General features: G+C 43.7%; 1 protein-coding gene across 1 annotated transcript; it reads left to right on the plus strand.

The window, feature by feature from the left end:
• Positions 1-1,378: 1,378 nt before the first annotated feature.
• On the plus strand, positions 1,379-27,912 carry NFE2L2 (nuclear factor, erythroid 2 like 2). Its single transcript, XM_033167498.1, has 5 exons — positions 1,379-1,644; positions 21,381-21,650; positions 22,201-22,293; positions 23,455-23,652; positions 26,028-27,912. Exons 1-5 carry the CDS (start codon positions 1,624-1,626, stop codon positions 27,219-27,221), a joined length of 1,776 nt encoding a protein of 591 aa, XP_033023389.1. The 5' UTR covers positions 1,379-1,623; the 3' UTR covers positions 27,222-27,912.

Here is a 27,912-nt window from a genome sequence, read left to right on the forward strand (position 1 = left end):
TAAACTGGTTCCAAATAAGCTAAGGGCTTTATATTGCTAAAGACAGGTTTTAAAGTGTTTTTAAACAACAGTAGAATTTTGAATAAAGCAGGGATGGCGACACAAAGGGGATCTGCGGGGAATATGGAGGGGTGGCGGCAAGGGGAAAGGTGGGGCTGGCAAGTAGGGGTGGCAGACCCTAATATAAATTATTGGATTTGTATCCCACCTTTTTCTGCCAGAAGCCCAAGGTGGCATGCACACCCCACCCCTCCATTTAATCCTCACAACAACCCTGTGAAATTGGGTTAGGCCGAGACGCAGAGGCTGGCCCAATGTCACCCAGGCTTTGAACCCTGGTCTCGCAAGTCATAGTGGGATGTGAAAGTTGTAAACTTGTAGAAGAAGAAGAGGAGTTTGGATTTGATATCCCGCTTTATCACTACCCTGAGGAGTCTCAAAGCGGCTAACAATCTCCTTTTCCTTCCTCCCCCACAACAAACACTCTGTGAGGTGAGTGGGGCTGAGAGACTTCAAAGAAGTGTGACTAGCCCAAGGACACTCAGCAGCTGCATGTGGAGGAGCAGGGACACAAACCCTTGTAGGATGTCAAAATCATGGGATTCATATTAAGAACGCTATTTGTGCCATGATGAAATAAAAAGGCATCCTAGATATTTTGCGCAGCGCATGTCATCCTCGGGTTTGGCATCCCACCAATATACTAATTCACCATTATTTATCCAATTTGTAGCGTTTCCTGCCCACCCCAGAACTTTCCAAGGCAAGAACACCCCCCTTCACAACTCTGAAGGATGCAAAAATGGGGAGGGACCGGGCAGCAGCCCAGCCCTCATGGACAGGGCCGGATTTAGATTTGATGAGGCCCTAAGCTACTTAAGGTAATGGAGCCCTTTATATGTCCAGCTGTCCTTTGCTGTTTTTTTTGTGTTGATATATGCTATATGGTAATTCATGGACCTAATAGGTATCTAAAGCCATTTACAAATGCAGAATGTAGGCACCCTATATATAGAAATGAGCAAACCAGTGATATTTTAGGAGCCTACACAACACAAAACACTGTTGCTGTATGTAGGTTTTATTTGTTTTTTATCCTATATTTGGAAACGTACATCCAGTTTTTTTCCCTTTAATTTTTTGGTTGGGCCCAAGAGTGTGGGGCCCTAAACTATAGCTTGTTTAGCATATACGCAAATCCAGCACTGGAAAGGAAGGAAGGAAGGACCTTTTCCCTCCTGGAAACCGGCAGGACTGGGGTTTGTTTTCCTCCCGCTGCGGCTGCTGAGCTTATCTCGCCACCGGCGCGCCTGCCTGCCTTCCCCCAAGCCTGGCTGCGCTCCACGGAGGAGAAGGGGCCGTCCTCTCCGCCCTCCTTCCTCCTGCTCCTCCCGGGCCCGTGAGTGGCTCGGGAGAAGGCGGGGCGGAGCAGGGCAGGCGGAGGAGACTTTCCCGGCAGCGCGGGGCGGGCAGAGAAGGGGATAGCGGGGAAGCGCGACGGAGCGGACGGCTGAGCCAGCAGAAGCTTTTCTGAGCGCCCGTCCGTCGGGGAAGAAGCCGAGCGCTGCCCAACCCAGCCGCCCGGTGAGCCTGGCCCGCTGCGTCAACCTCCTTCTTTGCACTATGGAGGTGGAGGCGCCGCAGGTGAGACCCGTAACCCCCCCCCTCGCGCGCGCCTTCCTTGCGACGGCACCGGGCTGAGCAAGGAGAGGGTCCCTAAGGAGGAGACCCTTCCCCACCGCAGGTCCCTAAGGGGCGTGGGAGGGGCGACCCAGGCCTCGTTGCGCGTTCTCCTCCTGTCGGCTTGGGGCGGGGCGAGGGCAGCAGGCGCCACCCACTTCCCCGCTTGCGAGGGCGGCTGTCAGCTGCCGGCTTCGCTTCGGCCCCGGCCCGCCCCGTCCTCCGTGACGCAACGCACACGAGCGCGCTGACTCACCGGCGGGCGCCGCCAGCCTCGACGGCGAGGCCGGGGCCGAGGCAGGGGAGGCTGCTTGCGGGCAGTCGGGTGCTTTAAGTTGGAAAGACCCTTGGGACTCACCCGGGGGCTTTGTTTCTTCTCCCAATGAACCTGGAACCCGTCCAAAAAAAAAAAAAAAACGAAACCTGGACCCCCACCTGGGGCAGAGTGCAAATTTGTAAAAAGAAAGGCGCGTGCTTATGGGCATGTGCAGAGTGCTGCTCTCCTCAGCGTGTGTGCGTGCGTGTGCGCACCACGGGCCCTGCGGATTTGGGATTAGAGTCTGGTGACTTGTTTCAGTGTATCTGAAGAAGTGTGCATGCACAAGAACAAACTTAGTTGGTCTCTAAGGTGCTACTGGAAGGATTTTTTATATTTTTTATTTTGTTTTGGGATTAGGAGATAGCGTACCCGGATGGGTTCTGAAATGGTTTGAGTCCTGAAATCTTGAAAACAAGAACACTTTTGGAGGCTTGGGCTGAATGCTTTGATTCCTAAATTATTTGAAGGAGATCTCCTAAATTATTGAAGGAGATCTATGGAGAAAAAAGGAGGAGATGAGGAAACACTTGAGTTGACTGTAGCCCCCCCCCCCACTGGTGTCCATGATCATCTTGGTCCCCTTTACCTACCTATTACTACTATTTTTTATTACACTATTATTAAAATTTATATAACTCCCTTCATCTGAGGATCACAAGGCGATTTACAATATAGAACCCTTCAAATAGTAAAAAAATGTTCCTTCCCCCCCTTCCAATTTAAAGCACCATAGATTATTTAATGAGGCAAAGCCCTGGAAGAAAGGAATGGTTTTGCTTGGTGCCTAAAGATATATAATGAAGGTGCCAAGCAAGTTTCCCAGGGGCGAGCATTCCACAAGCGGGGAGCCAATGCAGAAAAGGCCTGTTCTTGTGTTGCTGCGTTTTTGATCTCTCTTGGAGGAGGCACATGAAGAAGGGCCTCAGATGCTGATCACAGGGTCCGGGTTGATTCATATGGGGGGGGGGAGGTGGTCCTTGAGATACTGCAGTCCTGAGCCATTTCAAAGTGGACTGTTGCTGATGGTATAACTAATTATAAGGATTCTTTCAATGTGGAAGGGGAATGTGTAAATTGTCACCTATGAATACAAACTCACTTGTTTATTTTGCTGTGGTGACATGAGTCTGGAAGGAGGCATGTGCTATGGTGTTTTTGGATGTTTTCTATTAAAACGTGGCTTCCCATCTTGGGATCTGGTTCTTTGTGTGGTGTTTGGCCATAGTGTATGTGTGCAAACATGAAGTGTGTTTCTGGTAGTTTTAGGAACATGCTTAGACTTAACATGTGCCACTAAAAAAGGAAGCTGTAAGCTGCTTTTCAGTGGCGAATTAACTTAGCAGCACAATCCTATGCTTGTTTACTCAAAAGTAAGCCTCACTATGTTCCATGGGACTTGCACACTGGTTACGGGATTGTAGCCCATACCAGAGTTACCAGTGCTAGTACTCAAAATAACCGTTAGCAAATGCTTTGGGCATTTATTTAACATACTTCAGTACTAACTGTTAAAATACCAAAATCCACTCACAACAAATAAAACAGCAACAACAACAACAAAAATTGCGTGCGTGCACAAAAATCACAAAAAACAAGTTAAGTTTGGAATTGTAGAGTTGGAAGGGACCACGAGGGTCATTACAAACTTAAAAAAACAACCTTATTGTAAAAGAAATATTTAAACAGCAGAGTTCCATGCAAACAGCAATACAGTCTAACAGCATAAAGCCTTGGGGAATGAAAATGTCTTAATCTGCCATCGAAATGAGGCAAGTGTTGGTGACTTTTCCTCTGGGATGCATGAGTACCATCTCTGAAAAGCGCCTCTCCCTAGTTAAAACCCACCACTTCACTTCTGCTGATAATAGATTCCTGGATGAGACCTCAGACTGGCTGCATATGCACCATAAATTCAAAGCACCCCCACTCCAATCATCACGGGAACTGTAGTTTACAGAACTACAATCCGCACAGCCCCAAGAAACTACCGTTCCCGAGAATCATTGGGGGGGGGGGGGAAGTAATACTTTTAAGTGTAATGGTGCGTATGCAACTTATGTGCGCTGTGCATTTTGCCAAGCACTGCACCACACCCAAAATAGTAGTTACTTGGTGTTTTTACACATGTTCAAAGCTTTTCCCAAGTCTTGGAAATTTATTTCTATTTTTGAGACTCCTGTTTGACGGCAACAAAAGTAAAAGTGCATGCATACCTCTCCCTGGTTTCCACACACACAATGCATTATGTTATATAATTCTTCATTCATGACGTGAAAGGTGTGGCAGGTTTGGACTTGTATAATATCACTAGGCCTTGGGAGTAAGCCTCAATGAACTCAGTAGGACTGGCTTCTGAGTAGATATGTATACCGTGTTTCTCCTAAAATAAGACACCGTCTATATATTTTTCGCTCAACAAAACACAGTATGGCTTATTTTCAGGGGATGTCTTATTTTAACCGTGTCGCATCGGTACGCTGCATTGCCATGCCTCTCCAGGCTGTTTTAATGGGAGGTACCACGTCACTATGGCTTATTTTCGGGGTATGGCTTATTTTTGGGGAACGGCTTATATTTCGCAAATGCATAGAAATCCTGCCATGGCTTATTTTATGGCTATGTCTTATTTTAGGAGAAACAGGGTAGGTTTGCACTGTGTCCCTCCCGCCCCCAAGGCTACATCCACACCATACGTTTAAAAGCACTCTTGCACCACTTTTAACAATCATGGATTCCGCCCATGGGAATCCTGGGAACTGTCAAGGGGGTTGACCTCATGAAGCTACAATTCCCACCACCCTCCACAAAATACAGTTCCAGCATTCTCCAGGACTGTAAAGCGGCACAAGAAAGCTTGAAAAATGTATGGTTACTGATTCAACTTAACTGTTTCCAGGAGCAGACAACTTCAGACTTAACACCTGATGTTTGGGTAGCACCTCTTCTGTACCTTTCCAGACTGTATTTGCTTTTTTTAAGAGGGGAGCAGGGAGGAAGTGTTATGTCCACCCACTACTTAATAGGAAGCAACTGTCCTCTTGTTTCCCCAGGGTGGAAACAAATGGTGCCGTGGTGTGTGAAAGTGTTTTGTGTGTGGACTCCTGAAGCTCAGGGCATGGTATATGCGTGGCTCTGGTTGGTGGACCTTCGATTGGCACCGCAAGCAGGAGAGGGCGAAAGACGAGAGCATAATTTTTTTATTAAAAAAAAATTCCCTTGGCATCTGTCAGCATCTCTTTCATAATCGCCCTCTTCCCCGCCTTCTTCTGGTTTGTCAGGGCTCGGCCTTACCTGCGTTACATTTTACAGGACTGTTAATTATCTGCATATCTGCAAGTGCAAAGGTTGCAACGCTTGTGTAGGGTTCTGTGGCTTTGGGGCACTGTACAGGCACGGATGGATTTACCGTATATCACCATTTAAGTAATTTTTAAAGGCGTTTTGAAAGCCAGTGCTCCGGGCAGAATGGAAGATATGGCATGCAGATACCACAACTGTACAAGAAAACAAGCGTCCTTTTGAGGTTTTGGAAGGCTCCAGAAGGGGGTCTGTGGCAAAGGTGTGTGAGTGAGGCTTTCTGTGGGCACCTCCAGCCTTTAATCTCCATTAAGTAAATGTCAGTACTGTACTGTACTTGCTCTCAAGTGCCTCTTGCAAAAAAAAGAGATTAAGGGCCAGTGTACATGATTCCCTGCTGAAGGGGGCCACTTTGAGAAAGGTGTTTCTGTGGTGGCTGCACCAAGTAAACAACTGGCCAGGCTACTTTGCTTTGAAGGCCCCCCTCCCCCTTTGCAATTTTGCAAGCCACTGCAACAAAAATATTGATGAAGGTTCTCCTTTGCTTCTGGTCGTTCTAGGTTTATTAGAAATAAATGAAATCTTCTTTTTCGTGTGCGTGTTTTCTGTTTATTTTTATGTATGTAGTGTTTGCTACGTCATCATAGCCAACACAACCTCTGTAAGCTTCAGATAACTACCGCCGCACTAGTTTAACCTCGCAAAATCTGGAGGCAGAGTGCTGTTACAAGTGGTTTCAAAGGGAGATACATAACAGAGGTTCGGGAAGCATGAAAGCATGCCAACTGCTGTGGAGGAGAGAAAAAGACAAGGACATTCAGTAGCAGCAGCACTATCACTGAGATTCAGCTTTAAGCCTTACTATTAGAGGGTGATGTTGGGAACGTTAGTTAGTACCATGGCTCAGCACTCAAACCTGAAATGTTGTAAGTCAGTGATGAGAGCTGCAACCTGATTAAAGTCAAATTTAATTGATTAATCCTCCTGGTTTTTCCTCTCTCAATCAGTGGATGGGTAAAGCAAGAAGTACATTTTCTGTATTTTTTTCTGTAATGCACTCGCTCAATGTACAGTTGTACCTCGGGTTAAGTACTTAATTCATTCTGGAGGTCCGTTCTAACTGAAACTGTTCTTAACCTGAAGCACCACTTTAACTAATGGGACTTCCCACTGCTGCTGCGCCGCCAGAGCATGATTTCTGTTCTTATCCTGAAGCAAAGTTCTTAACTTGAAGCGTTATTTCTGGGTTAGCGGAGTCTGTAACCTGAAGCGTATGTAACCCGAGGTACCACTGTATATAGTAGGAAAGCATTTTCCATATGAGAGCAGGGAAAATGGCTCTTTGCAGATGGGAAGAAGCCATCTTAAGATTTTGTAAAAGTTTATATTTGTAAAAAAAATCTACTTTTAGTCAAAAAGAAAATCATTAAATCTGCTCCCTGATTATTTGGGGCGTCTCTGTATTTGAGTAAAAGTTCTGAAATTAACCAATTCACTGATTAAGGGAGCAATCGTATACCTATTTACCTGGGAGTAAGTCTTACTATATGCTTGTGAAACATGGACCACTTATAAATGCCATCTTCTACTCCTTGAAAGATTCCATCAACGGTGTCTCCGAAATTTTTTACACATCACTTGGGAAGACAGGCGAACTAATATCAGTGTACTGGAAGAAGCAAAGATCACCAGTGTTGAAGCAATGATTCTTCAACATCAACTTCGTTGGACTGGTCAAGTTGTGCGGATGCCTGATGATTGTCTTCCAAAGCAACTACTCTATTTCGAACTTAAAATGGAAAACGTAATGCTGGTGGTCAACAAAAATAGAAATAGAATAGAAATAGAAATAGAAATACAGTACTTTATTGTCACTGTACCACATGTTTACAGTGAGATTAAACGAGCCCCCCTCTTCCCCACCTTCCTCCAACCCCGAACTTCAGCTGCAATGTTGCTGTCTTCCATTCAGCAGCCTCACGGCCCATGGGTAGAAACTGTTCTTTAAAAGAGGTTTAAAGACTGTCTCAAGGAAAATCTAAAAAATGTAGTAAACACTGACAACTGGGAAACACTGGCCTGCGAGCACTCCAGTTGGAGAACAGCCTTTACCAAAGGTGTCTTGGGCTTTGAAGACACTCGAACTCAGGACTCAAGGGAGAAATGTGCTAAGAGGAAGGCATGCTTGGCAAATCCACACCATGATCAATTCCCGCCTGGAAACCAATGTCCCCACTGTGGAAGGGTGTTGGATCCAGAATTGGCTTCCACAGTCGCTTACAGACTCATTGTTAAAACCGTGTTTACGGAAGACAATCTTACTCTGCTATGAGTGATCGCCAAAGAAGATTTACCTGGGAGTAAGTCCCATTGAACTCACTGTGGCTTCCTCCTGAGTAGAAAAATAGGATTGCTGTGTTAATGTTGCAACCCTGTTTTGTTGGCGCAATAAGGAAAATGATTTCATCCTGAAGAACAAGTCACATTTACTTTATCTTACCCTTCATTTCCTGTCCCCAACACTCATAAGACAATCTGATATAATGCCCAAAGCAAACTTGGTAAGGCATGTTTAATTTCAAAACCAGTCTAATTTTTTTCCTAAGCAGAAGTGCAGGTATCAATGTTGGCCTAGAAACTTCTTCTTTTGGGGCTGGGGGGTGGGAGACAGAATCCAAAAGCAACTGTGGCATCATACCATTACTATTTTTGATCTAACTAAAAAATTCATAAAGAAATGAGCATTCTTTCAGCAAAACCCTTAATCAGGCTAGTGAAATATGGGGTGTGGGAAATAAAGAGACGTTGCAGGGTATGATTGAAAGCTCAAACCTTTTGTTTGTAATAGTTTAAGATGGTATATGGAGGAGGTGTAACACATTAAATTAGAACTTGGTGTACTGTGCAAAAAAAAGAGAGTATATTATTATTTTTCCGTTTCTAAGGCACATGAGAAATGGCATGCCTACTGCAGCTTTGGAGTTCTTGACCAAGGAAATGAAATACTTGAATAGATTTAGAAAAATTGTGTTCATATTTATTACTGTTTTGACAACACCTGATCAGATTGCAAATGTGAATAATTTGTCGGGTGTCTGCAACATGGAACTACTTATCTGTGAAGGATACTCTCTGCGTTCTCCTTTTGGACTTAACGAAATGTGGCAGTTGCCTGTCATAATTTCCCTAAAAGGGCCCTTGCTGTTCTTTAGCGTGCAAACTTCAGTGCTCTGAAAGCCAGAAAGAAGTTGTGCAATCATTTATTTCCCCTCAAGGCAGCTGCTTTGGTTTTGGAATGAGACTTTTCTTGAAGTCAGGATCCACTGGGTACCAAGGGTAAGGAATGGGGGTGGGGTGGGGTGTGTAACTGTTTAAAATTTACTTATTTCAAAAAATCGATTTTCCTGTTAACTTTTGCCTCTTCTAATAGTGTAACTGCAAATATTACCAGCAATTCTTGTAGGAAGTTTCTCCCACAAGACACAGATATACAGCTCTTTCAGCAGCTTGTGCAATGAGGAAATAAACTTACTTCTTTTCCTTTTCTTAAAAACAACAACAACAACAACATATTTTAAAATAATAACATAAAGTATTGCTGTTCACTCATTAGGCATTTCCTATTTTGGATATTTCCATATTGACCTTGCGGAAAAAACTCTTTTTGGTTTTTATATAGCATAAGGATTTCTTTTTCTTTTTATATATATATAGTCATAAGAATTTCAATGGGGCACCTCAGTTACCAGGAGAATAGTATGAGGGTTATTTTGTGTTACTGCTTTGTTTTTATGCTGTGAACCGCTTTGAGATCTTTGGATGAAGGGTGGTATACAAATGTAATAAATACGAATTTAATCCGTTCCGAATGCACATTCGTAGGTCGAAAAATTCGTAAGTCAAAAAAGTGATTTCCCCATAGGAATGCATTGGAAATGAAAAATTCGTAAGTCGAGTAAACCGCATCTAAAATTCGTAAGTCGAGTAAACCCCATCTAAAACCGCCACGGATGTCCATTCGTAAATCGAAAAATTCGTATGTCGAGTAATTCGTAAGTCGAGGTACCACTGTAAATAAAATTAAACATATATATGATTACAGCCTTCAGAACAAAGTTTGAAGTACTGTAGCAGAAAGAGCCAGATGAACTTCCCCAAAGCAATAGGGGGCAGAGAATGATTTGGGATAAAGATTACTGTCTTTCAGCCCATTTCCCATCGGTCCTCAATTGCCTCTCTTATCCCCTGGGTTCCAGACATGGGTTTGCAATGTTTGTAGTCCTGCAGGAGAACAGGGGAGAGATAAAGGTTAAAACAGCCATTGCTGTTTCTCTTTTTGAAATCTCTTCCTCTCCATACTGCTTTGCCATAAAGAAAATGGCCATGCAATGTGCAGGACTTAGTGATATACAGGCCCGAGCAACAGTCTGTTGGCACTGATTAGACATTAATCTTCTGTAGGCGTGTTTTGCACTTCAGCCAAAATGAAAAAGTAGACCGCAGATTAACAGCCTAGTTAAACTTTGTTTTGGCCTCAGTTACTGCATTCCATCCCAAAGCAGCCTATTTCTTGAGTTTAGAAGGCCCTTTGAAAACTTGGAATGGCTGCATAATAATTTATCATTTTTGCACAAGAAAGTGTACTGAAATGTTTGAATTGTAGTTAGGAGCACTAAAAGTACAGCAAGATTAACTGTCTCTTGGAAACATTTTCTGTACTGTTTATGCAACTGACCGGTTTTATAGCAGAGAATAATCAGGCAAGAGTTGCCTGCACGTAGAAAAAAAAATTGCTAACAGGACCTAGAAAGCCAGACTTTGGAGTCCAGATAGCCGAGAAAACAGAACTGCTCAGCTTAATAGTTTTATTACATGCTTATTTTAATAAGATAAGCAATTGATTGAAAGAAAATAGAACCTTATGTAGTATAATAATGGAGAAAATCCATAATGTTATGAAATTTCACTCCAACACAGTTCATAGTCTTAAGGCAATTGTAGTATACTTCAATCCTTGAGTATACAGAGCCTGATTACAGCATCTCAAAAAATGGAAGAAGTTTGAAAATGTGCTAAAAATCAAGCCGGAAACCCAAAGGGATACTTAGGCAACACCTAACGCAAATCACCACATTTGGACTATCATATCGCAGTCACCTCTGATAGGGTCTTGCCCCCTCTGTTTAGTTTAAATACAGACAGCTAATTCAAACACACTTTCCTTTGTTTCTGCAGATGTGCTTTGTTGACTGAAACCAGGGTTTCTCAGTGTTGAACAGGCTTGTTCCGTATGCTTGACATTGACAAGCTACATGGGGTTTGTGTGTGCAAATCCCTAGACAGGTATTTGCTGCTGGTCCAAAATGAACCTGGGGTCTTGCAGCATCGCTGTCCCCAAACATGGCTGTTGTGGGAGAACCTGGCGCAGCTCGGTACTTCTTCCTTACTAACACCGCAGTAAATTGGTATATGGCAGAGCTTTCCAAACGCTGTGTCGTGACACGTTAGTGTGTTGGCTGCAGTGTATAGGTGTGCCCCTCCTGGGCTGGAAAGGGGTCAGTGTAACTTCTGGTTTACTAGTAAAACTGAATTACTGTGTCGTGAAATGATGCATGGGGCTACCTTTGAAGGTGACTCGGAAACTGCAATTGACACCAGAATGCGGCAGCTAGACTGGTAACTGGGAGTGGCCACTGAGAGCATATAACACCAGTCCTGAAAGACCTTACATTGGCTCCGTACGTTTTTGAGCACAGTTCAATGTGTGGTACTGACCTTTAAAGCCCTGAATGGCTTGGGCTCAGTATAACTGAAGGAGCGTCTCCACCCCCATTGTTCAGCCTGACACTGAGGTCCAGGACGAGGGCCTTCTGGCGGTTCCCTCGCTGCGAGAAGTGAGGTTACAGGGAACTAGGCAGAGGGCCTTCTCGTAGTGGCGCCTGCCCTGTGGAACGCCCTCCCAGCAGATGGCAAGGCAATAAACAACTATTTTACTTTTAAAAGACAACTGAAGGCGGCCTGTTTAGGGAAGTTTTTTAATGTTTGATGCTGTATTGGTTTTAATATTTGGTTAGAAGCCGCCCAGAGTTGGCTAAGGAAACCAGCCAGATGGGCGGGGTTATAAATAATAAATTATTATTATTAGTCTAAAAGTGTGTCACAGATGTGAAAAGTTTGGAACGCTCCAGTAATATGGGAAGCTGCTGATGGACCCAGTCAGTAAATGCGGTTTTAAATACAGTTAAAGGCGAGATGATAGACTCATTATTGCCTTTGAAGAAAACACTTCCTTTGATTTATTGCCTCTGGTCAGGCTAGCTCTGCAGGTTTCTGAAGCTCATTTTAAGGTGCCCAGCAAAGACAGGGTCATATATAAGGGTGTGTGGAGAACATGGCTAAACAGCAAATACTGGGGTTGTCTGTGCCAATGACAGAATTGCAAACATTGAAATGAGAAAGAACATGGGGTTGTATCCAGTGGGGGCCTTGCATTTGCGTATGGTGGAGCCCCCAACTTTCACCAAGTCACCCAATCTTTTGCAGTCCTCGGTACCAATGTTCTGCAAGCTTGGGTCCCATCGATGGACTACAGCTCCCATCATCCAAGTGTGTCCAAGGTTTGCTTTGGTCTCATTCATGTCATGCTAAACTACAGTGTTAGTGATACCCAAATGTGATAATAAGCTTTTCAGAGTTTAGCATTACACCCAAGTACTGAAAGTCAGTCTAATAACACACATATCATATAACTACTTTTCGAAAGGTAAACTGTATCACCATAAATAATATTTCCAAATATTTTACCACATCCTGGTGATGTTACAGTAACCCAGAATGTATTTATCACTGGTTGAATAGATGTACGCATGTAGACATTTGTTGAATTGTCCCACCTTTCCATTACCATGAAAGTGTTTAAAGAGTTATCGTTGCATCAGGACCGTTATGACAGTTTAGTACAAAATTGTGGCAAATAGAAGAATTGCCATGCAAAACAATTATTCATTGCAGCTGAGAGATTTGACCTCTCCCTTTCGCTCCTGTAAATTAAAGGCCTTTCAGGGAAAGACCAATAGTGATGGAAAATGTAGGAGCAAGTTTTGGCTTTCCTGCTACGGTTGATGGTCGTCTTAAGCAGCAGCAGCAATGATGATGGAAAAAAATAAGTGCTTCAGAAATTTCATTGTTTTTGTAAACACATGAAACTTGGAAAAATGCCAATAGTTGGGTATTTAAACTGATTCTCTTCTGATAAAATGTTTAGGTTTTCAAGCTTACCTTGAGTGATAGCTTTTTAATGGAACACTTACACCAGGTACAGTTAAAAATTGGCATTTTGAAAAAGCTGGGTTGTTTTTTTTTAAGTGAGAAAGGCTCTTTCTTTTGTGAATGTTTTATGGAAGCATTCCCGCCAGATGAAAATTATCTTAACTACCTAGTTATAATTTTGTTTCGTACCTCTTGAATTCTCAGAAAATACTTGAGATAAAACCATTGCAGCATGTGTCTTATGCTCCCCCCCTTTTTAAAAAAATGAAGCACTCAAAATGTTGGGTAATCCAGAGCTGGTTGTGATACATAACTTCCAATTGAGAAACATTGCATATATAATTTGTGATGAGGCCTATTGAGCATTACGAGCTAAAAACCACTCAAGGAATATGATAGCGAGGGCCAAGCCAGCCATGTAAACTTGTTTTGATGAATAAAATAACACGATCAAAATGACTTTTATTGAGGAGCAAAGCTGCTGCAAGTAGCTCTAGACTGCCCCTTCCCCATCCTTGTAGTTTTGAGCTTTTACTCACAACTGATTGGGTGGGAAGGTTTGCAGATCAGTCTCTTAATCGTAGGGTGTGCTTAGAGAGAGGTGAGGACTGTGTAAGGTAAACCGGAATACTTTCATTTATAGGTTCCTTGCATGCATGTACACTTCCTACTCCCACAATGTTTCAGTGTGAATGCTGGGATACTTCCATTTTTGCATATAAACAGAATGTTAGATATGCACGGACTCACTGATTTTAAGCTCGAGGGCGTTGGTTTGCAACCAGAAATATGCCATTTCCTAGCAGATGTAGCAAAATCGTGTTCAAGTGCAGCGGAATGAAAACCGTAGGCAGTTATTCAAAATTTGTTTATTATAAGGAAAGTAGGTCCGTGGAATTAAAAACATTTTTTGGGGGGGGGGATGGGGCGGTGCGGAACGGCATTCAATCTGTGTGAAAAGCAAACTTCATTCCCGATGGTATAAAGCATGTATTCTTCAGTTACCCCTTTTCCTTGAAGCCTTTTGTTTGGATAGTTTCGAAATGGCTGCATGGCAGATCTGGCTAGCAAGGTGAGAAAGAATTAGAAAGAGAACAATGGGGAAGGAAGACTTTGGCTTCACTCTAAATAAACTGAGGCATAATGACAGTCCAAATCATGGGTAGTGACAGCAACACTTATTGCCAGAACCATACAGCTCATCCAGTGCCACTAAAACAAGACTTGTTTATTTTAATAACAACAACAACAACAACAATTTATTTGTACCCTGCCATCTGGCTGGGTTTCCCCAGCCACTCTGGGCTGCCTCCAACAGATATTAGGATACATTAAAATGTCTCAGATTAAAACTTCCCTGAAAAAGTGAGGAACCCTTCTGACTTGGCCTCAGTTACCTTATTTCTGAGGTAAACGGTGTGATCGGCTTTTGAGGCTGTTTTAAGATATGATCCTGAGGTATTCTTCCACTCACCTCAAGATCTTACATGCCTTCCTTCATAGGCATGAGATAAATATGCTTGCTTCATTTTTGTTTTAAATTTGAAGGAGCTGCTTCTGCCTCACTTTGGTCAGTTGGGTTTCATTAGGGTCACATTGCAGGTAGAGCGTGTTTCATCAGTGCCATCACCATCACCACTATTATTAAGATAAACTCATTTGAGCCAGAGAGTTGGTGGCACTCAGTTTGAAAAACCCTGTTTTCCCTTTGCCCCCAAATTTCATTACACACTTTGCTGTAATATCTTTTATAATTATTTTAAGGCCTCCTGGCAGGGATTTAAACATATTTGGACCACAGAATGCTTTTGTTATATACACCTAATATAAAATTCTAAATATGGGGCCCTTGCCTTGCTCCTTTTGTTTATCCTGATGCAAATATGTTTGCTAAAGCGCAATAAGAGTTAATAGCCAAACTTTACAACGCACACGGAGAGTTTCACATAAAATCTATAACCGACTACCCAGATGGCAAATGCTGATATGTAAACCTAAAACATGAAATTTTCCGTTGGGGTCCAGATGGCTGCTTAATGTGAATGTTTAACATTTATGTTTATCTTATTAAAACTGCTTTTATAAGTCCAGACTAAGCTTAGCAATGTGGCTCGGAACAGGCTCTGGGAAAGCGTATCAGTAAATGAGTAAAAACACCAAATGCCAGTCAGCATTTGATTTCGAAAAAGAGGGGGGTTCATCCCTAAGCCTGCTGGGAAGCCATATCATTTGGCTAGGTAGCTCTGATCTTGTAAGCGTGAGTGTGGGGGGAGAGGTAGCGATTACTCAGTGGTGAGGAAAAGACACTCTGTGCATGCCATGGGGCAATTTTGTTTCTTGCTGTTTCAAGTTTCCTGGGCTCAGGCTGGTGCCGAGAACAGCTTCCAAGCCTGAGCACTCAGACAAGCTAACCCCTGATACTAGCATAAAAGCCTGCGTTTCCTACCTGTACTTGAACGGACCTTATACAGTGGTACCTCGGTTTTTTCAAGCGTCTCGGAAGCCGAACGCCGAAAACTCGGAAGTAAATGCTTCTGTTTTTGAAACGCGCCTCGGAAGTCGAGCGGCTTCTGCTGCGTTTTCTTCCATTTCTCCATTGGATGAGGTTTTCGGTTCTCGAATGTTTTGGAACTCGGACAGTCTTGTGGAACGGATTGCGTTCGAGAACTGAGGTTCCACTCAAGTTGTTTTAAGCACATTAAATCTGTGCTCTGAGAAATAAACACCTGAGCCCACCATTTCCCAGTCCTGCACAGGCCATTGTGGAGACTCGGAGTGGTATAATGGTTAGACCAATGTTTCCCAGACTTCGGTCTCCAGCTGGTTTTTTTTTTTTTAAATGGACTACATTTCCCATCATCCCCAACCACTGGTCTTGCTAGCTAGGGATGATGGGAGTTGTCCAAAAACTGCTGGGAACCCAAGTTTGGGAAACACTGAGGTAGACGGTTGGAATGCAGTTGTGGACGCTCAAATCCCCAGTCATCGAGTTCACTGGGAAACCTTAGGCCAGCCTTTATCTCTAAACCTACCTCAACATGGTTGTTGTAAAGTGCAAAAGAAAAAAGGACCACAGGGTTGTATTTAACTGAATAACTGTGTTAGCAAAATGGTTTCTGCATGCACAATGGGACTCCCCTCTTCCCCCCACCATAATAAAAGAATAATAATAAAATGTATTATTATTATTATTATTATTATTATTATTATTATTATTATTATTAATACCCCACCCATCTGGCTGGGCCTCCCCAGCCGTCCCGGGCGGCTTCCAACAAAAGATTAAAAATACATTTAAAACACCAATCATTAAAAACTTTCCTAAACAGGGCTGCCTTCAGATGTCTTCTAAACGTCAAATAGTTGTGCTTCCCCTAACCCTTTGGTGCAGATTTGGGGTGGCAGAGTAGGATGGGAGGAAAGACTCGTTGTGCAAGCAGAAATTGTTTTGCTTGCACCATTGTTTAGGTGAATACCACTGAGCTCCTTGGAACAAGGGCAGGATAAAAATGCAAAACAGTAATACTTATTAATCAAGCCCCGCTGAGACTATAGTTAAACTACTTAATAACCAAAATTATTGTTCAATGCAAGTGTTAGTTGGTTCCCATCACGATTAAAAAAACCCGTACATTTCGATTACCAGTGTTGGTTGGACAGTAGTGAATGTCTCACATAAGGGGTGTTGCCTAGTTGTAGGGGGGAAAGCAGGTTTTAGTTGAAAACCCTTCTTGTCCAAAACACTTGCTTTCACGGGTGTTGAAAGCCTAGTCCTTTTCCTTGGGCATTCCCCTTTCTTGGATCTGCCCAAACAGCTATTTCCTCTGACATAATGTGGGAACTTGCACAACGAAAAAAAAGAGAACAAAAGTCTTCTTATGGAGCAAGTCACATGATAGACCATTGCGTTGTTCTTTATTAGCAGTAAATTCTTCTGAGGGATGTGGTTAGCAAGACATGTGTTATGTGTTATGTACTGTTTATTAATCTTGTGTAGGATTATCAACACATTCAGCCTCATTTTGACATTCATCTGAACTTGGACGTCGATGCAAGCATTAACAGGAACCTTAAGAAATATTTGTGAACATAAATTTGTAGAAATCAATCTAATTGGAACGTAGCCTTACCTTAAATACTTTTTGGTGGGGGTGAGTGGAAGCTTTATTTAAAATTAATGAAACAGAGCGCCTGCAAATTATCACATTAAGCATATTCCAGTTAATGAAAAAGTCATTGCATCGTAAAATCAGAATTGTAGAATTGTCCAGTTGGAAGGGACCCCAAGAGTCACACCTACTCCAACTCCCTGCCATGTAATGTAATGTAAGATATAAAGCATTTAAAAGGGAGCTGCTCTCATCTCATTTTGCATAGATTTGGCTTATTCCTCCAACCTCCCAACTACTCTGAACAGGCTGTGCCGTAACGTTCATGCCAGCAACTCCCCTGTATTTCAAAAGCAGCTGTCTGTACGATTGTTTTCTATTCATTTCTACTGTCGCAGCCAGGGCTGTCTTTAGCAGATGCAGCGCCGGGGTGCAAATATCCACTCAGCGCCCCCAAATTACCATGGATAGTGTTGGGGTGGCCGTAGCTGTGCATGGCCAGCCATTGGGGGGGGGCGCAACTCTCCCCCATGCCTCTGCAGGAGGAGAGCGATCCCTGCAGAGGCTTGGGAGGGAAGCTGCGCACCCGCCAGCCATATGGTTGGCGGGGCACAGCTTCCATCATAAGCCTCTGTGGGGATCGCTCTCCTCCCGAGGAGGCTTGGGAGGGAAGCTGCACGCCTGGCGGGGCGCAGCTGGCGGGCATGCAGGGAAAGGGAGGCCACTGGCAAAACCGCGCAGCTTCCCCACTTGCTGGGGTGCCCCTGAGAGGCCGGTGCCCTGGCGCGAAACACCGCTAAGCCCCATGGGAAAGTCGGCTCTGGTTGCAGCTCAAAGCAAACTTGGGAAAGACACGTAGTTAATCTGACATGCTGAGGATCGCGGATAGGCCCTTGATCTGTGCATCTCGCTTGGCAGAGACAGCAGCCCAGACGATGGCACTCTGAAAACGACGAGCAACTTAGAAATGGAATCTAAAATCCAGATCCTGCCGTTTTTATCCAGAACATATTGCAAATGCTCAGAGATGAAGGAGCCATTTCAAATCTGCCATGAGAGAAGAGGGTGAGCAGCTGGTAAACTACTGGCCTTTAATGTAGCCCTGCCATATTGCAGCATCCTCCGTTATTGCCAGACTTAATTAGTTCGTTCTACCATGGCAGTCTGGAGGGACCCAAACCCTTACTGTGGACAGCCATAATAACTCTTTCAGCTTCTCTTCGTTTTTACCCCTTTCCTAGTGAAATTTGGCATCTCCGTGGAAGAGGTTTAAAATATGCTTTAATTAGAAAGATAGACGTTAGAGGGAAAGCCTGGAATTTGGTGAATATAGCCATGGGCACGCAGGAGCATTACAATCACCTTGTTGGAGCAGATCAATGGCCCATCTGGTCCAGAATTCTGTTTCCTGTAGTGTCCGTCCAAATGCAGGACAGGAAAGCAATAACCCTTCCCTGTTTGTCCCCAGCGTCAGGTATCCAAAGGAATGCTGCCTCTGAATGTGAACGTCCCATCTAGCTATTGTGGCTGTAGCCCTCGTAATCCAGCATTCATTGCCATATTGTGCAACGGTGAATTGCAGAAGTCCGTGCTGTGTTGTCCACAAGTCTTTCCCTTTGTGTCTCAAACCTAGTGGGGCTCCTGCTTTTCCTTGGGCAACCCTGAACTCTACTCTTACTCGTGAGAAACTTTTCTCCACCTAATTTCCTCTTCCTGTGAATCCCAGTCCAGATGTTATTTAGCAAATACATTATCTGAAAACTTAAGATTCAGTGGGTCGGGTCCAGACTTGCCCTTCTGCAGATGGAAAGCCTTTTGTTTGTGAAATGGACCAAGATGCAGTGGAGTTGATTTTTGCCAATTCCCCCTGCAGCCCCCAGTGCTACCTCCTGTGTTCTGCAAGAGGGTCCCCTGACTTTCTGGAACAGCTGCTGTTTTTTTAGGCAGGGGGTGCACAGCAGACTGCAGGGGGAATAAGTTAAAATTGCTTATCTCTCTCCCCCCCCCCACTCCATTGTTGCCTTGTGCCTACAACATGGACTTCGTGTTTGAAGCTTTTAACTGCTAGTATGGGGAGCAATATATATTGCTGCAGTTACTGCTTTGATCCTGCTGGTCTTATGCACGTTAAGAGAATTTTATGGCTTACTTTTATGACAAGGTAATTTGCCCTAAGCTCACCCTTACCCCGTTAAAATGTTCTCCAAGTCATACAAGAAAAGTAAGTTGTGTCGGACCATTCACAAACCAGGGAACAATTCACAGTTTAACAAAGACTTTTGTTAGGGTCAACCAGTGTTACAGAATAGGGAGCAAGCTTCACCGGATTGGGGATTAAGCAATAAGAGTACAACACTACACTGCAGGGCTGTCGTGCACTATTGTCTTTGCCCACCATGCGGTACGGAGGTAAAAGCAGTGAGTAACAATGCCAGGTTCGTTGTTAGTTAATCTCAACTTCAGCCCAGCTTTCAACCTGCAACAGGGGGGGTCTAATTCACTCAGACAACATTGCAGAGTTGTCGTATCCCACTCAGAACCTGATCTGCAGTACGAAAACTGCAAGGCTGCTGCTTCCCAGCCATAACCCCTTGCAACTTGCAGTACGGGGATAATGACTTGTTAGTGAAACTCTAGAACATGGGTAGGCAAACTAAGGCCCAGGGGCCGAATCCCATGGCCAATACTGAGCCAGATGGACCAAATGGTATGATTTAAAGGATCTTCCTGTTTTCATGCTTAAAAAAACAAAAAACCTGTTAAGGCCAAGGGTGTTTCCAGATTGTTGCTATCTCTGGGTGGGTTTCAGTCACTTACTGACCAATTCAGCTTGTGCCACTATACTTGATTAAGATGTCTTGTGCAATGAACATGCGTTCCCCAAAGACCAGACTTTTGCAGGACCATGCACTGGAATGTGCTTTGATGCAAGGAGATGAGCGTCGCAACCCCAGTTGCCTTTGACTGGACTTAACTGTCCAGGGGTCCTTTACCTTTTTACCTTTAGCATCTAGGTTCCCAACAAATAAGGATGAGTGCTCATTTAAATAGCCGGTGTTGTCTAACCCCCCACCCCCCGCAAACAATTCCCCTGATCAAAGCTCAATAAACGGGTCCCTCTGGAAGCACTCAAAAAATATCAGGTTTCAAAGACAGCTTTCCCATTGCAATTTTGAATGAACAGCAGCTATAACAGAATGAGGTTGGGTTTTTTTTTTGGGGGGGGGAAACGTGACACATTAAGATGTTTAAAGGTAAAGGGACCCCTGACCATCAGGTCCAGTCGTGTCCGACTCTGGGGTTGCGGCGCTCACCTCGCTCTATAGGCCGAGGGAGCCGGCGTTTGTCCGTAGACAGCTTCCGGGTCATGTGGCCAGCATGACAAAGCTGCTTCTGGCGAACCAGAGCAGCGCACGGAAACGCCGTTTACCTTCCCGCAGGAGCGGTCCCTATTTATCTACTTGCACTTTGACGTGCTTTCGAACTGCTAGGTGGGGAGGAGCTGGGACTGAGCAACGGGAGCTCACCCCGTGGCAGGGATTCGAACTGCCGACCTTCTGATCAGCAAGCCCTAGGCTCAGTGGTTTAACCCACAGCGCCACCTGGGTCCCTTAAAATGTTTACATTTTATTAAAAGCATTCTGTAATTTTCTTCGTCTGTAACGGAATCCTGTAATTGCGTTTTGGAAACTGTATGTCAGTGCTAATTAATGCATGCCACTGGTCCATTACTTCGAATTTGTAATGCGTATTTACAACGCAGGCAACCTGGGTTTCACTTACAAGGAATTCCCATTAGGTTTAATGGGACAATCGCTAGTGCTTACAGCCATGAAGTTGCTACTGTGCATGTTTACTCACAAATAAATCCTACTGATGTGGTGACTGCTGCATTAATCTGAAGCTAGTGCTCACGACTGAAAGTCTATTAAAAGGTAAAGGGACCCCTGACTGTTAGGTCCAGTCGTGGACGACTCTGGGGTTGCGGTGCTCATCTCGCTTTATAGGTCGAGGGAGCCGGCGTTTGTCTGCAGACAGCTTCCGGGTCATGTGGCCAGCATGACTAAGCCGCTTCACGAACCAGAGCAGCGCACGGAAACGCCGTTTACCTTCCCACCGGAGTGGTACCTATTTATCTACTTGCACTTTGATGTGCTTTCGAACTGCTAGGTGGACAGGAGCTGGGACCAAACAACGGGAGCTTACCCTGTCGCGGGGATTCAAACCACTGACCTTCTGATCGGCAAGCCCCAGGCTCAGTGGTTTAGACCACAGCGCCACCCACGTCTATTATGATGCCGCTAAGTCACATCTTAACCTTTTTGGGGGTGGGGCGGGAAGGAAGTCAAATATACCATGAATTTTGTACCAGCATGCAATGGAGAATACCCAGAGTGCAGTTTGAGGTCTCAGACCACCAGTTTACAGTCCTTTGATTCCATTTAAAGCAGAGTTTCACAAACTTGGGTTTCTGCAGCTGTTTTTGGACTACAGTTCCTACCATCTCTGACCACTGGTCCTGCTAGCTAGGGATGATGGGAGTTGTAGTCCAAAAACAGCTGCAGACCAAAGATTGGAAAACCCTGATTTAAATCAACTTAGATGAGACGGCAACTGTTTTGAAAACTATGTAAAGGGGGGGGGGAAAGTTTGAAGATCCAATATTATTATCTATACTGGGGTGTTGTTGTTTTTTACACATACAGGATATGAACCTGATCGACATTCTCTGGAGGCAAGATATAGATCTTGGAGCAAGGCGTGAAGTTTTTGATTTTAGCCAAAGACAGAAGGAATATGAGTATGAAAAACAGAAGAAGCTTGAGAGGGAGAGACAAGAGCAGCTTCAGAAAGAGCAAGAAAAAGCCTTCCTAGACCAGCTGCAGCTGGATGAGGAAACAGGAGAATTTGTTCCTATTCAGCCTGCTGAAGCCATTGAATCAGGAAATACCACCACATCCAATAATTATTCACAGGTAAAAAAACCTCCCCAACTTTTTGTCATGTGATCTACATTTTGGGTGTCTCCCAACCCCCCCTTTTCCTAAAGAATGTTACTGCAAGTCTCCAGAGCAACTATCTGAACACCAGGGGATTGATATAATTTGTGAGACTGTGGTTATATACAAACTTATTCAGGAAGTAAGGAATCCCATTTTGTTTTCGTTTTTTATCCTAGTGCTACGGTTTCCATTTATTGCTCCATGGGTTCACTTGAAACCCCTGATGAAATTCCAGGAAGTACAGATGCCTATATATTTTCTGATTACTATCTATCCAATATAGAACTTGTATAGCCAGTCTTTCAATACTTAATGAGATTCTTCTTAGATTACATTGTCCTTTATTCTAATCCTCCTGGAGGATATCACCCAGGAGATATTAATAATTGCAACCAGCAAGTTCGTTTCTTTAATGATCTTGTTGCATTGTGGTGTGCTTTTTGTGCCTTTTTTGGGGGGAACAGGTTGTCTGAACTTAGTAGAAGTATTACATATCTGCTATTTTTTAATCTTCAATCTACAGAGCGTTCACATCTCCAAACAAGATGCAGGTGACCTGTTCTTTGATGACTGTATGCAGCTTTTGGCAGAAACTTTCTTGTTTGCTGATGACCAGGTAAATCTTGCAAGTCTGATGTTTTTAATCTGGCCTCTCCTTTACAACTATTAAAATCCCTTTTCTGTCTCTTTATCGGGTGCTGGGATAGCTCAGTTGGTGGAGCACGAAACTCTTAATCTCAGGGTTGTGGGTTCAGCCCCCACCCTAGGCAAAAAGGTTCCTGCATTGCAGGGGGTTGTGGCTAGGTGATCCTTGAGGGAGCTTCCAACTCTACAATTCTGTGATTGCAGTGTCCTGGTTAATGTCATGCATTAAGCAACAAACACATTTGAATGTAGATTGTCATACCAGCATACTGCTTTGCAAGCACCGTATTTTTCGCTCCATAGGACGCACTGGACCATAGGGCGCACCTCATTTCTAGAGGAGGAAACCAGGAAAAAAATATTTTTCTGGTTTTCCTCCTCTAAAAGCCCTGTTGTTTAAGGATCAGCTAAAAGTTTTGCAGCTTTTTTTGCAAAGGGAAAAGCCCTGGGTTTTTTTTTGAGGATCAGCTAAAAGTTTTGCAGCTTTTTTTGCAAAGGGGGAAAAGCAAAGCTCCTTGTGCAAAGGGGGGAAAGCAAAGAGGAAAAGCTCCATTTTATGGGGTTCAACTCACATTTCTGAAAAATCTTAAGGAAAGGGAGCAGTTTCTACTGTTTCCAGACAGATAATCTAATCAGCCAGTCACATGTCCTGGGGAAACAAACAACCTCCCTCTGCAGCACATTCAACAAAGGAGGGCGGGGCTGAAAGGGAGCCGAGACTCTTATCTCTCTCCCGATCTCTTGCTGATCAGCTGCTGAGCGGGGTCCTTTCAACACCCCCCCTTTCTCGTTGTAAAATAAAAAGCACAATCTGTTTTTGGCCCCTGGTATTTCCCCTTACTTTTTAGGAGGAAAAAAGTGGGTCTTATGGAGCGAAAAATACGGTAGGTCTCTGGTTCCATCCCTGGCACCTCCAGGTTGGCCTAGGCAAATCTCTGGTCTGAACCCCTGGAAAGCTGCTGCAAGCCAGTGTAGACAATACTGAGCTAGTGGACAAGGACAGGACTTGCTATAAAGCAGCTGCCTATGTCCCTACTACGGAATACTTTTCATTGCTAACAGCCAACCTAAGAACCAGCGGGTTTCAAGCATAACTAACCAAAATAAATAAATCTGTTGCCTGGTATTCCAGGTTCCCTCTGCTGAATTTCTGCCAGCGGCACCTTCTGAGATGGACAGCAACCAGGTCTTGGTTGAATCTGATCGGATGATCCCACTTGATCCGTCTCTCCTTGAGTCTACCATTCCAGAGTTGACAGCGGCAGATGCTGAGACCATACAAGATATAGAACAAGTTTGGGAAGAACTGCTGTCTATTCCGGAGTTGCAGGTAAAGGCAGCAGTCAGTGCTTGAGCGAATTACTAAATAATCAAATTTATTATTACTATTAAATAACACTTCAATAAGTAGCCAAATACTGGGGGCAAATATTTATACTAAAAAGCAAATCCATACTTTTTATATTTTTGCCCTTGGACGGTGGGTCCTGTTGTCTTGCAGCTACTGTGTATTTACAAAATTAAAATTTGGGTTTATGAGGTTGAAGGTAGCGGCTTGAAAGGTTCAGCTATGTTTAGTCATCAATCAGTATTTTTTAGAAGAACAGCGAAATGTTTGCCCGTATCGGCAGTTTCCCTTTCAATCCAAACCTTTGTATACTTTTTATTCTAAAGCAACGCCTGCGCTGCTTGTGAAGTTTGTGTTGCGTTTCTAGCCTTGCAATACAAATCGTAATCTTGAGTCTCAGGACTGGCACCGGACTTGGGGTCGGGTCTTTTCTTGGTATGCTGATGCCCCCAACCCAACTAACCAGGACCAAGTAGTGGTTCTGGCAGGCCTCCAAAAAAACATGCTTCTGTGGGGCTGCACTACTTTTTTTGAATTGTGCCTAGGCTTGACTGTTCCATTCTACCAGGCCACCATCTTGTGTTACCCAAAATGCAATGCCCTGGCCAATAGATCTAAATTTTATAGCTTACAGGTTGGGGCCCTACATTTTGTGTAACCAAGATGGTAGATAGCTGCTGCCTGATGGAAAACTGGTGACGGATTAAAAGCAGCACTGCTGCCCATTGCTGAAAAGCATCTGGGAGCATGGCAGGGAGAACGGTGAATAGTGGCGTGGCTGGGTCTTCAAAGCACCTGATTTAGTTGACTGGAGGCGCTGGGCCTAGTGAGTTCATGTAAATTTAGCTCCACCAAGCTTGGGGCTAACTCTCCCCTAGTAAGGCTTGCTTTACTGGTTTTCCTAGGGTCTGTACAGCAAGGGGGGTGGGGGTGGGGAGGATAGCATTTGTTTTGCACTTCCAAGAAGCTGAACAGAACCCCCAGTTCAATATGTAGCACTTTTCTCTACGGAACATGCAATTTGCACAATGAATGGAGTGATTAGCATTTCTGCCAAGGTATAGCTACGCTTCAGTTTCCATTTACCTCTTTGGATAAACAGCTGAAGACTTCTCAGAAGCCCTTACTCAGCTTTATCCATGGAATGTTAAGACAGTAGACATGGAAGAGAAAGCATGCAGCTTTTAAAAAACATTGTGTCGAGTGAGCACTCCAAAGCAACTCTGACTTCCACAACTACCAAGGAAATTAAAGCAACTTTTTTAAAGGTGGGGGCAGGAATGTAAATGGCACAGAGGCTGGGGGATTATTGCTGCTCAGCAGGTATTTTAACTGTCCAAGATACATGAACAGTTATATTTCATAGGTATCCTATGCACGGTAGCTGGGGGCGGGGAATTGCAGCATTTTACCAAAGGCAAAAAACTTAAGTGTGAATGCTGGGAAGATGCAGATTCCTAATACGGAAGTGTTTACTTGAGGGAAGATTGCCTGCAACAATTTATTTGTAGGATTCATCAGATATAAGTACATCCAAACCAGCCAAGGGACTAGGCACATTCTCCCTTTTAAATAACCCTATTTTTCGCTCCATAAGACACACTTTTTTCCTCCTAAAAAGTAAGGGGAAACATCTGCGCGTCTTATGGAGCGAATGGTGGTCCCGGGAGCTGAATTTCCCAGGGGCCAAAAGAGGATCATGCTTTTTATTTTACAAAGAGAAAAGGGAGTGTTGAAAGGATCCCGCTCAGCAGCTGATCGGCAAGAGATCAGGGGAGAGATGAGTCCCCAGCTCCCTTTCAGCCCCGCCCTCCATTGTTGAATGTGCTGCAGAGGGAGGTTGTTTGTTTCCCCAGCGACATGTGACTGGCTGATTAGATTATCTGTCTGGAAACTGTAGAAAAGGCTCCCTTTCCTTTAGAAGCTGCAGAAATGTGAGTTGAACCCCATAAAAATGGGGCTTTTCCTCTTTGCTTTTCCCCCTTTGCAAAAAAAGCTACAAAACTTTTAGCTGATCCTCAAAAAAATCAGGGCTTTTAGAAGAGGATAACCAGAAAAATATTTTTTTTCTTGTTTCCTCCTCTAAAAACGAGGTGCGCCCTATGGTCCGGTGCGCCCTATGGAGCGAAAAATACGGTATATAGCAGGCATCTTTGTAGAACACAACTTCTGTATAGTGAAAGGAAACAGGTGACTGAAAAAGCAAAATGCTGCAAGCTATAGTGAAGTGTATCACCTCCAAAGCACAAGAAATGAATCAACTGGATAGTTTGTAGGTGCACAATGTTAACTGTCACACAGTAAAACTTCATCATGTATATATCATTGCTGAACTTCTCTCTCCTATTTCCTTATAGTGTCTTAACATTCAGAATGATAATCTGGTTGAAGTAACCCCAAATGCATGCTTGGAAAACGCATCAGCAGAGGCCGATATGAACTTTAGCTTTTATGATTCTCCTGCTATGGAGAAAGAAGTTGCTAACTGCAGTCCAGAGTACCTGAGCCCTCTGGAAGCTTCCTTTTCCAGCATGCTACTGCCGGAAGATCTTAGCCAAAACAACACATCATGCACAAGCACTGATTTTTCTGAGGATTTCTACTCTTCCTTCGTTGGTGTGAATATGAACACGTCTCCCCCACCACCAAATTTTGTGGACCAGGCAATTGCTGGCTTTTTAAATGAACCTATTGATCTTTCAGAGTTTGCTCAGTGCAAAGCTTTTAACCGTGACCTTTCAGGAAATGCCCCAGAATCCAACGATTCAGATTCTGGCATTTCGCTGAACGCGAGTCCCAGTACATCATCTCCCACTCATTCTGTTGGGTCATCTTCCATCTCTAGAGATACAGGATTTGGATACAGTGATTCTGAAATGGAAGAGATGGATAGTGCTCCTGGAAGCGTGCCACAGAGCAATGCTAAAATGCATTCATTTCAGTTCTATGCTCCGCTGTCTCCATCCCCGGGACAGAGCGTCTCAAATCCTGAATCGCAGCTTACAAGTATACCCAAAAAAGAATTGCCTGAAAACCCTGGTCATGCTGAAGTTCCGTTTGTGAAGGACAAGTCCTCCAGCCAACTCGATGCTCATTTCAGCAGAGATGAGCTTAGGGCAAAAGCTCTGTGTATCCCTTTCCCTGTTGAAAAAATAATCAATCTCCCTGTGGATGACTTCAATGAAATGATGTCCAAGGAGCAGTTCAATGAGGCACAGCTTACTCTGATTCGTGACATACGAAGGCGAGGCAAGAACAAAGTGGCTGCTCAGAACTGCCGCAAAAGGAAACTGGAAAACATAACCGAGCTGGAGCATGACTTAGGTTATCTCAAGGATGAGAAAGAGAAGCTCCTCAAAGAGAAAGCAGAAAACGACAAGAGCTTGCGACTGCTGAAAAATCAGCTGAGCACCCTGTATGTCGAGGTCTTTCGCATGCTTCGGGATGAAGATGGCAAGCCTTATTCACTTAATGATTACTCACTGCAGCAAACGAGAGATGGCACCATCTTTCTTATTCCCAAGAGCAAGAAGCCAGAGACTAAAATATGAAGATCAGGGAGACTAATGTTCTCTCAACAACTATTTTTTCAATTTGCATTTTCTACTCCTAGGACTTCCTAGGATGCAAAATATTTCCTTCCCCAAGTGACTTTACACAAATGTCTTTAGAGTTAACTATATGAATACACTTTAAATTGGTGTAAGGCAAATGTATGCACAATGAGTAGTACTTTTATAAGACACTAGTTCCTTTTTTATATAGCAACTTGACTAGATCCTGTTCTAGTGTAAATATTTCAAAATGTCTTATTTATATACTGTTCCTATAATTTGTTTTTACCTAACTTTATATCAAGGGTGATTTAAGACTTTCAATCCTAATTACTTATAAGACCAATCTTGTTTTCATGAACATTGTTTGATAAAATATGAATGGAATGTTTGCAGTTCCTTGAAAATTTTTACTTGCTTTGATTTAATATAAGAGATTGAATGTAGTGTTAGTAAACACACATACTAAAGGAGTATTGTTAGGGCTCAGCCCAGCCAAAATAACTGAAGGCTCATTACAAGAATTAAAACTGCTCTTTCATTGAAATGAATGGAGCATCAATATGCTTAATTTGGGGCTAGATTGTGTCCTTAAAGCTGAAATTTTGCTTTGCATACAAATGTATGCTCTAAGTAATGCTAATTTTTAGATTTTGTACATTAAAAAATAAACTGCATATACTCTTGG

This window comes from Lacerta agilis, chromosome 1 (genome assembly GCF_009819535.1).
Source record: "Lacerta agilis isolate rLacAgi1 chromosome 1, rLacAgi1.pri, whole genome shotgun sequence".
NCBI lineage: Eukaryota > Metazoa > Chordata > Lepidosauria > Squamata > Lacertidae > Lacerta > Lacerta agilis.

Bases quoted from the DNA above. Each gene is read 5' to 3' on its own strand.
- NFE2L2 (XM_033167498.1), top strand. From the start codon at position 1,624: ATGGAGGTGGAGGCGCCGCAG. The intron at 22,294-23,454 runs GTAAATCTTGCA...CTGGTATTCCAG, and splicing joins TCTTGTTTGCTGATGACCAG to GTTCCCTCTGCTGAATTTCT. The intron at 23,653-26,027 runs GTAAAGGCAGCA...ATTTCCTTATAG, and splicing joins TGTCTATTCCGGAGTTGCAG to TGTCTTAACATTCAGAATGA.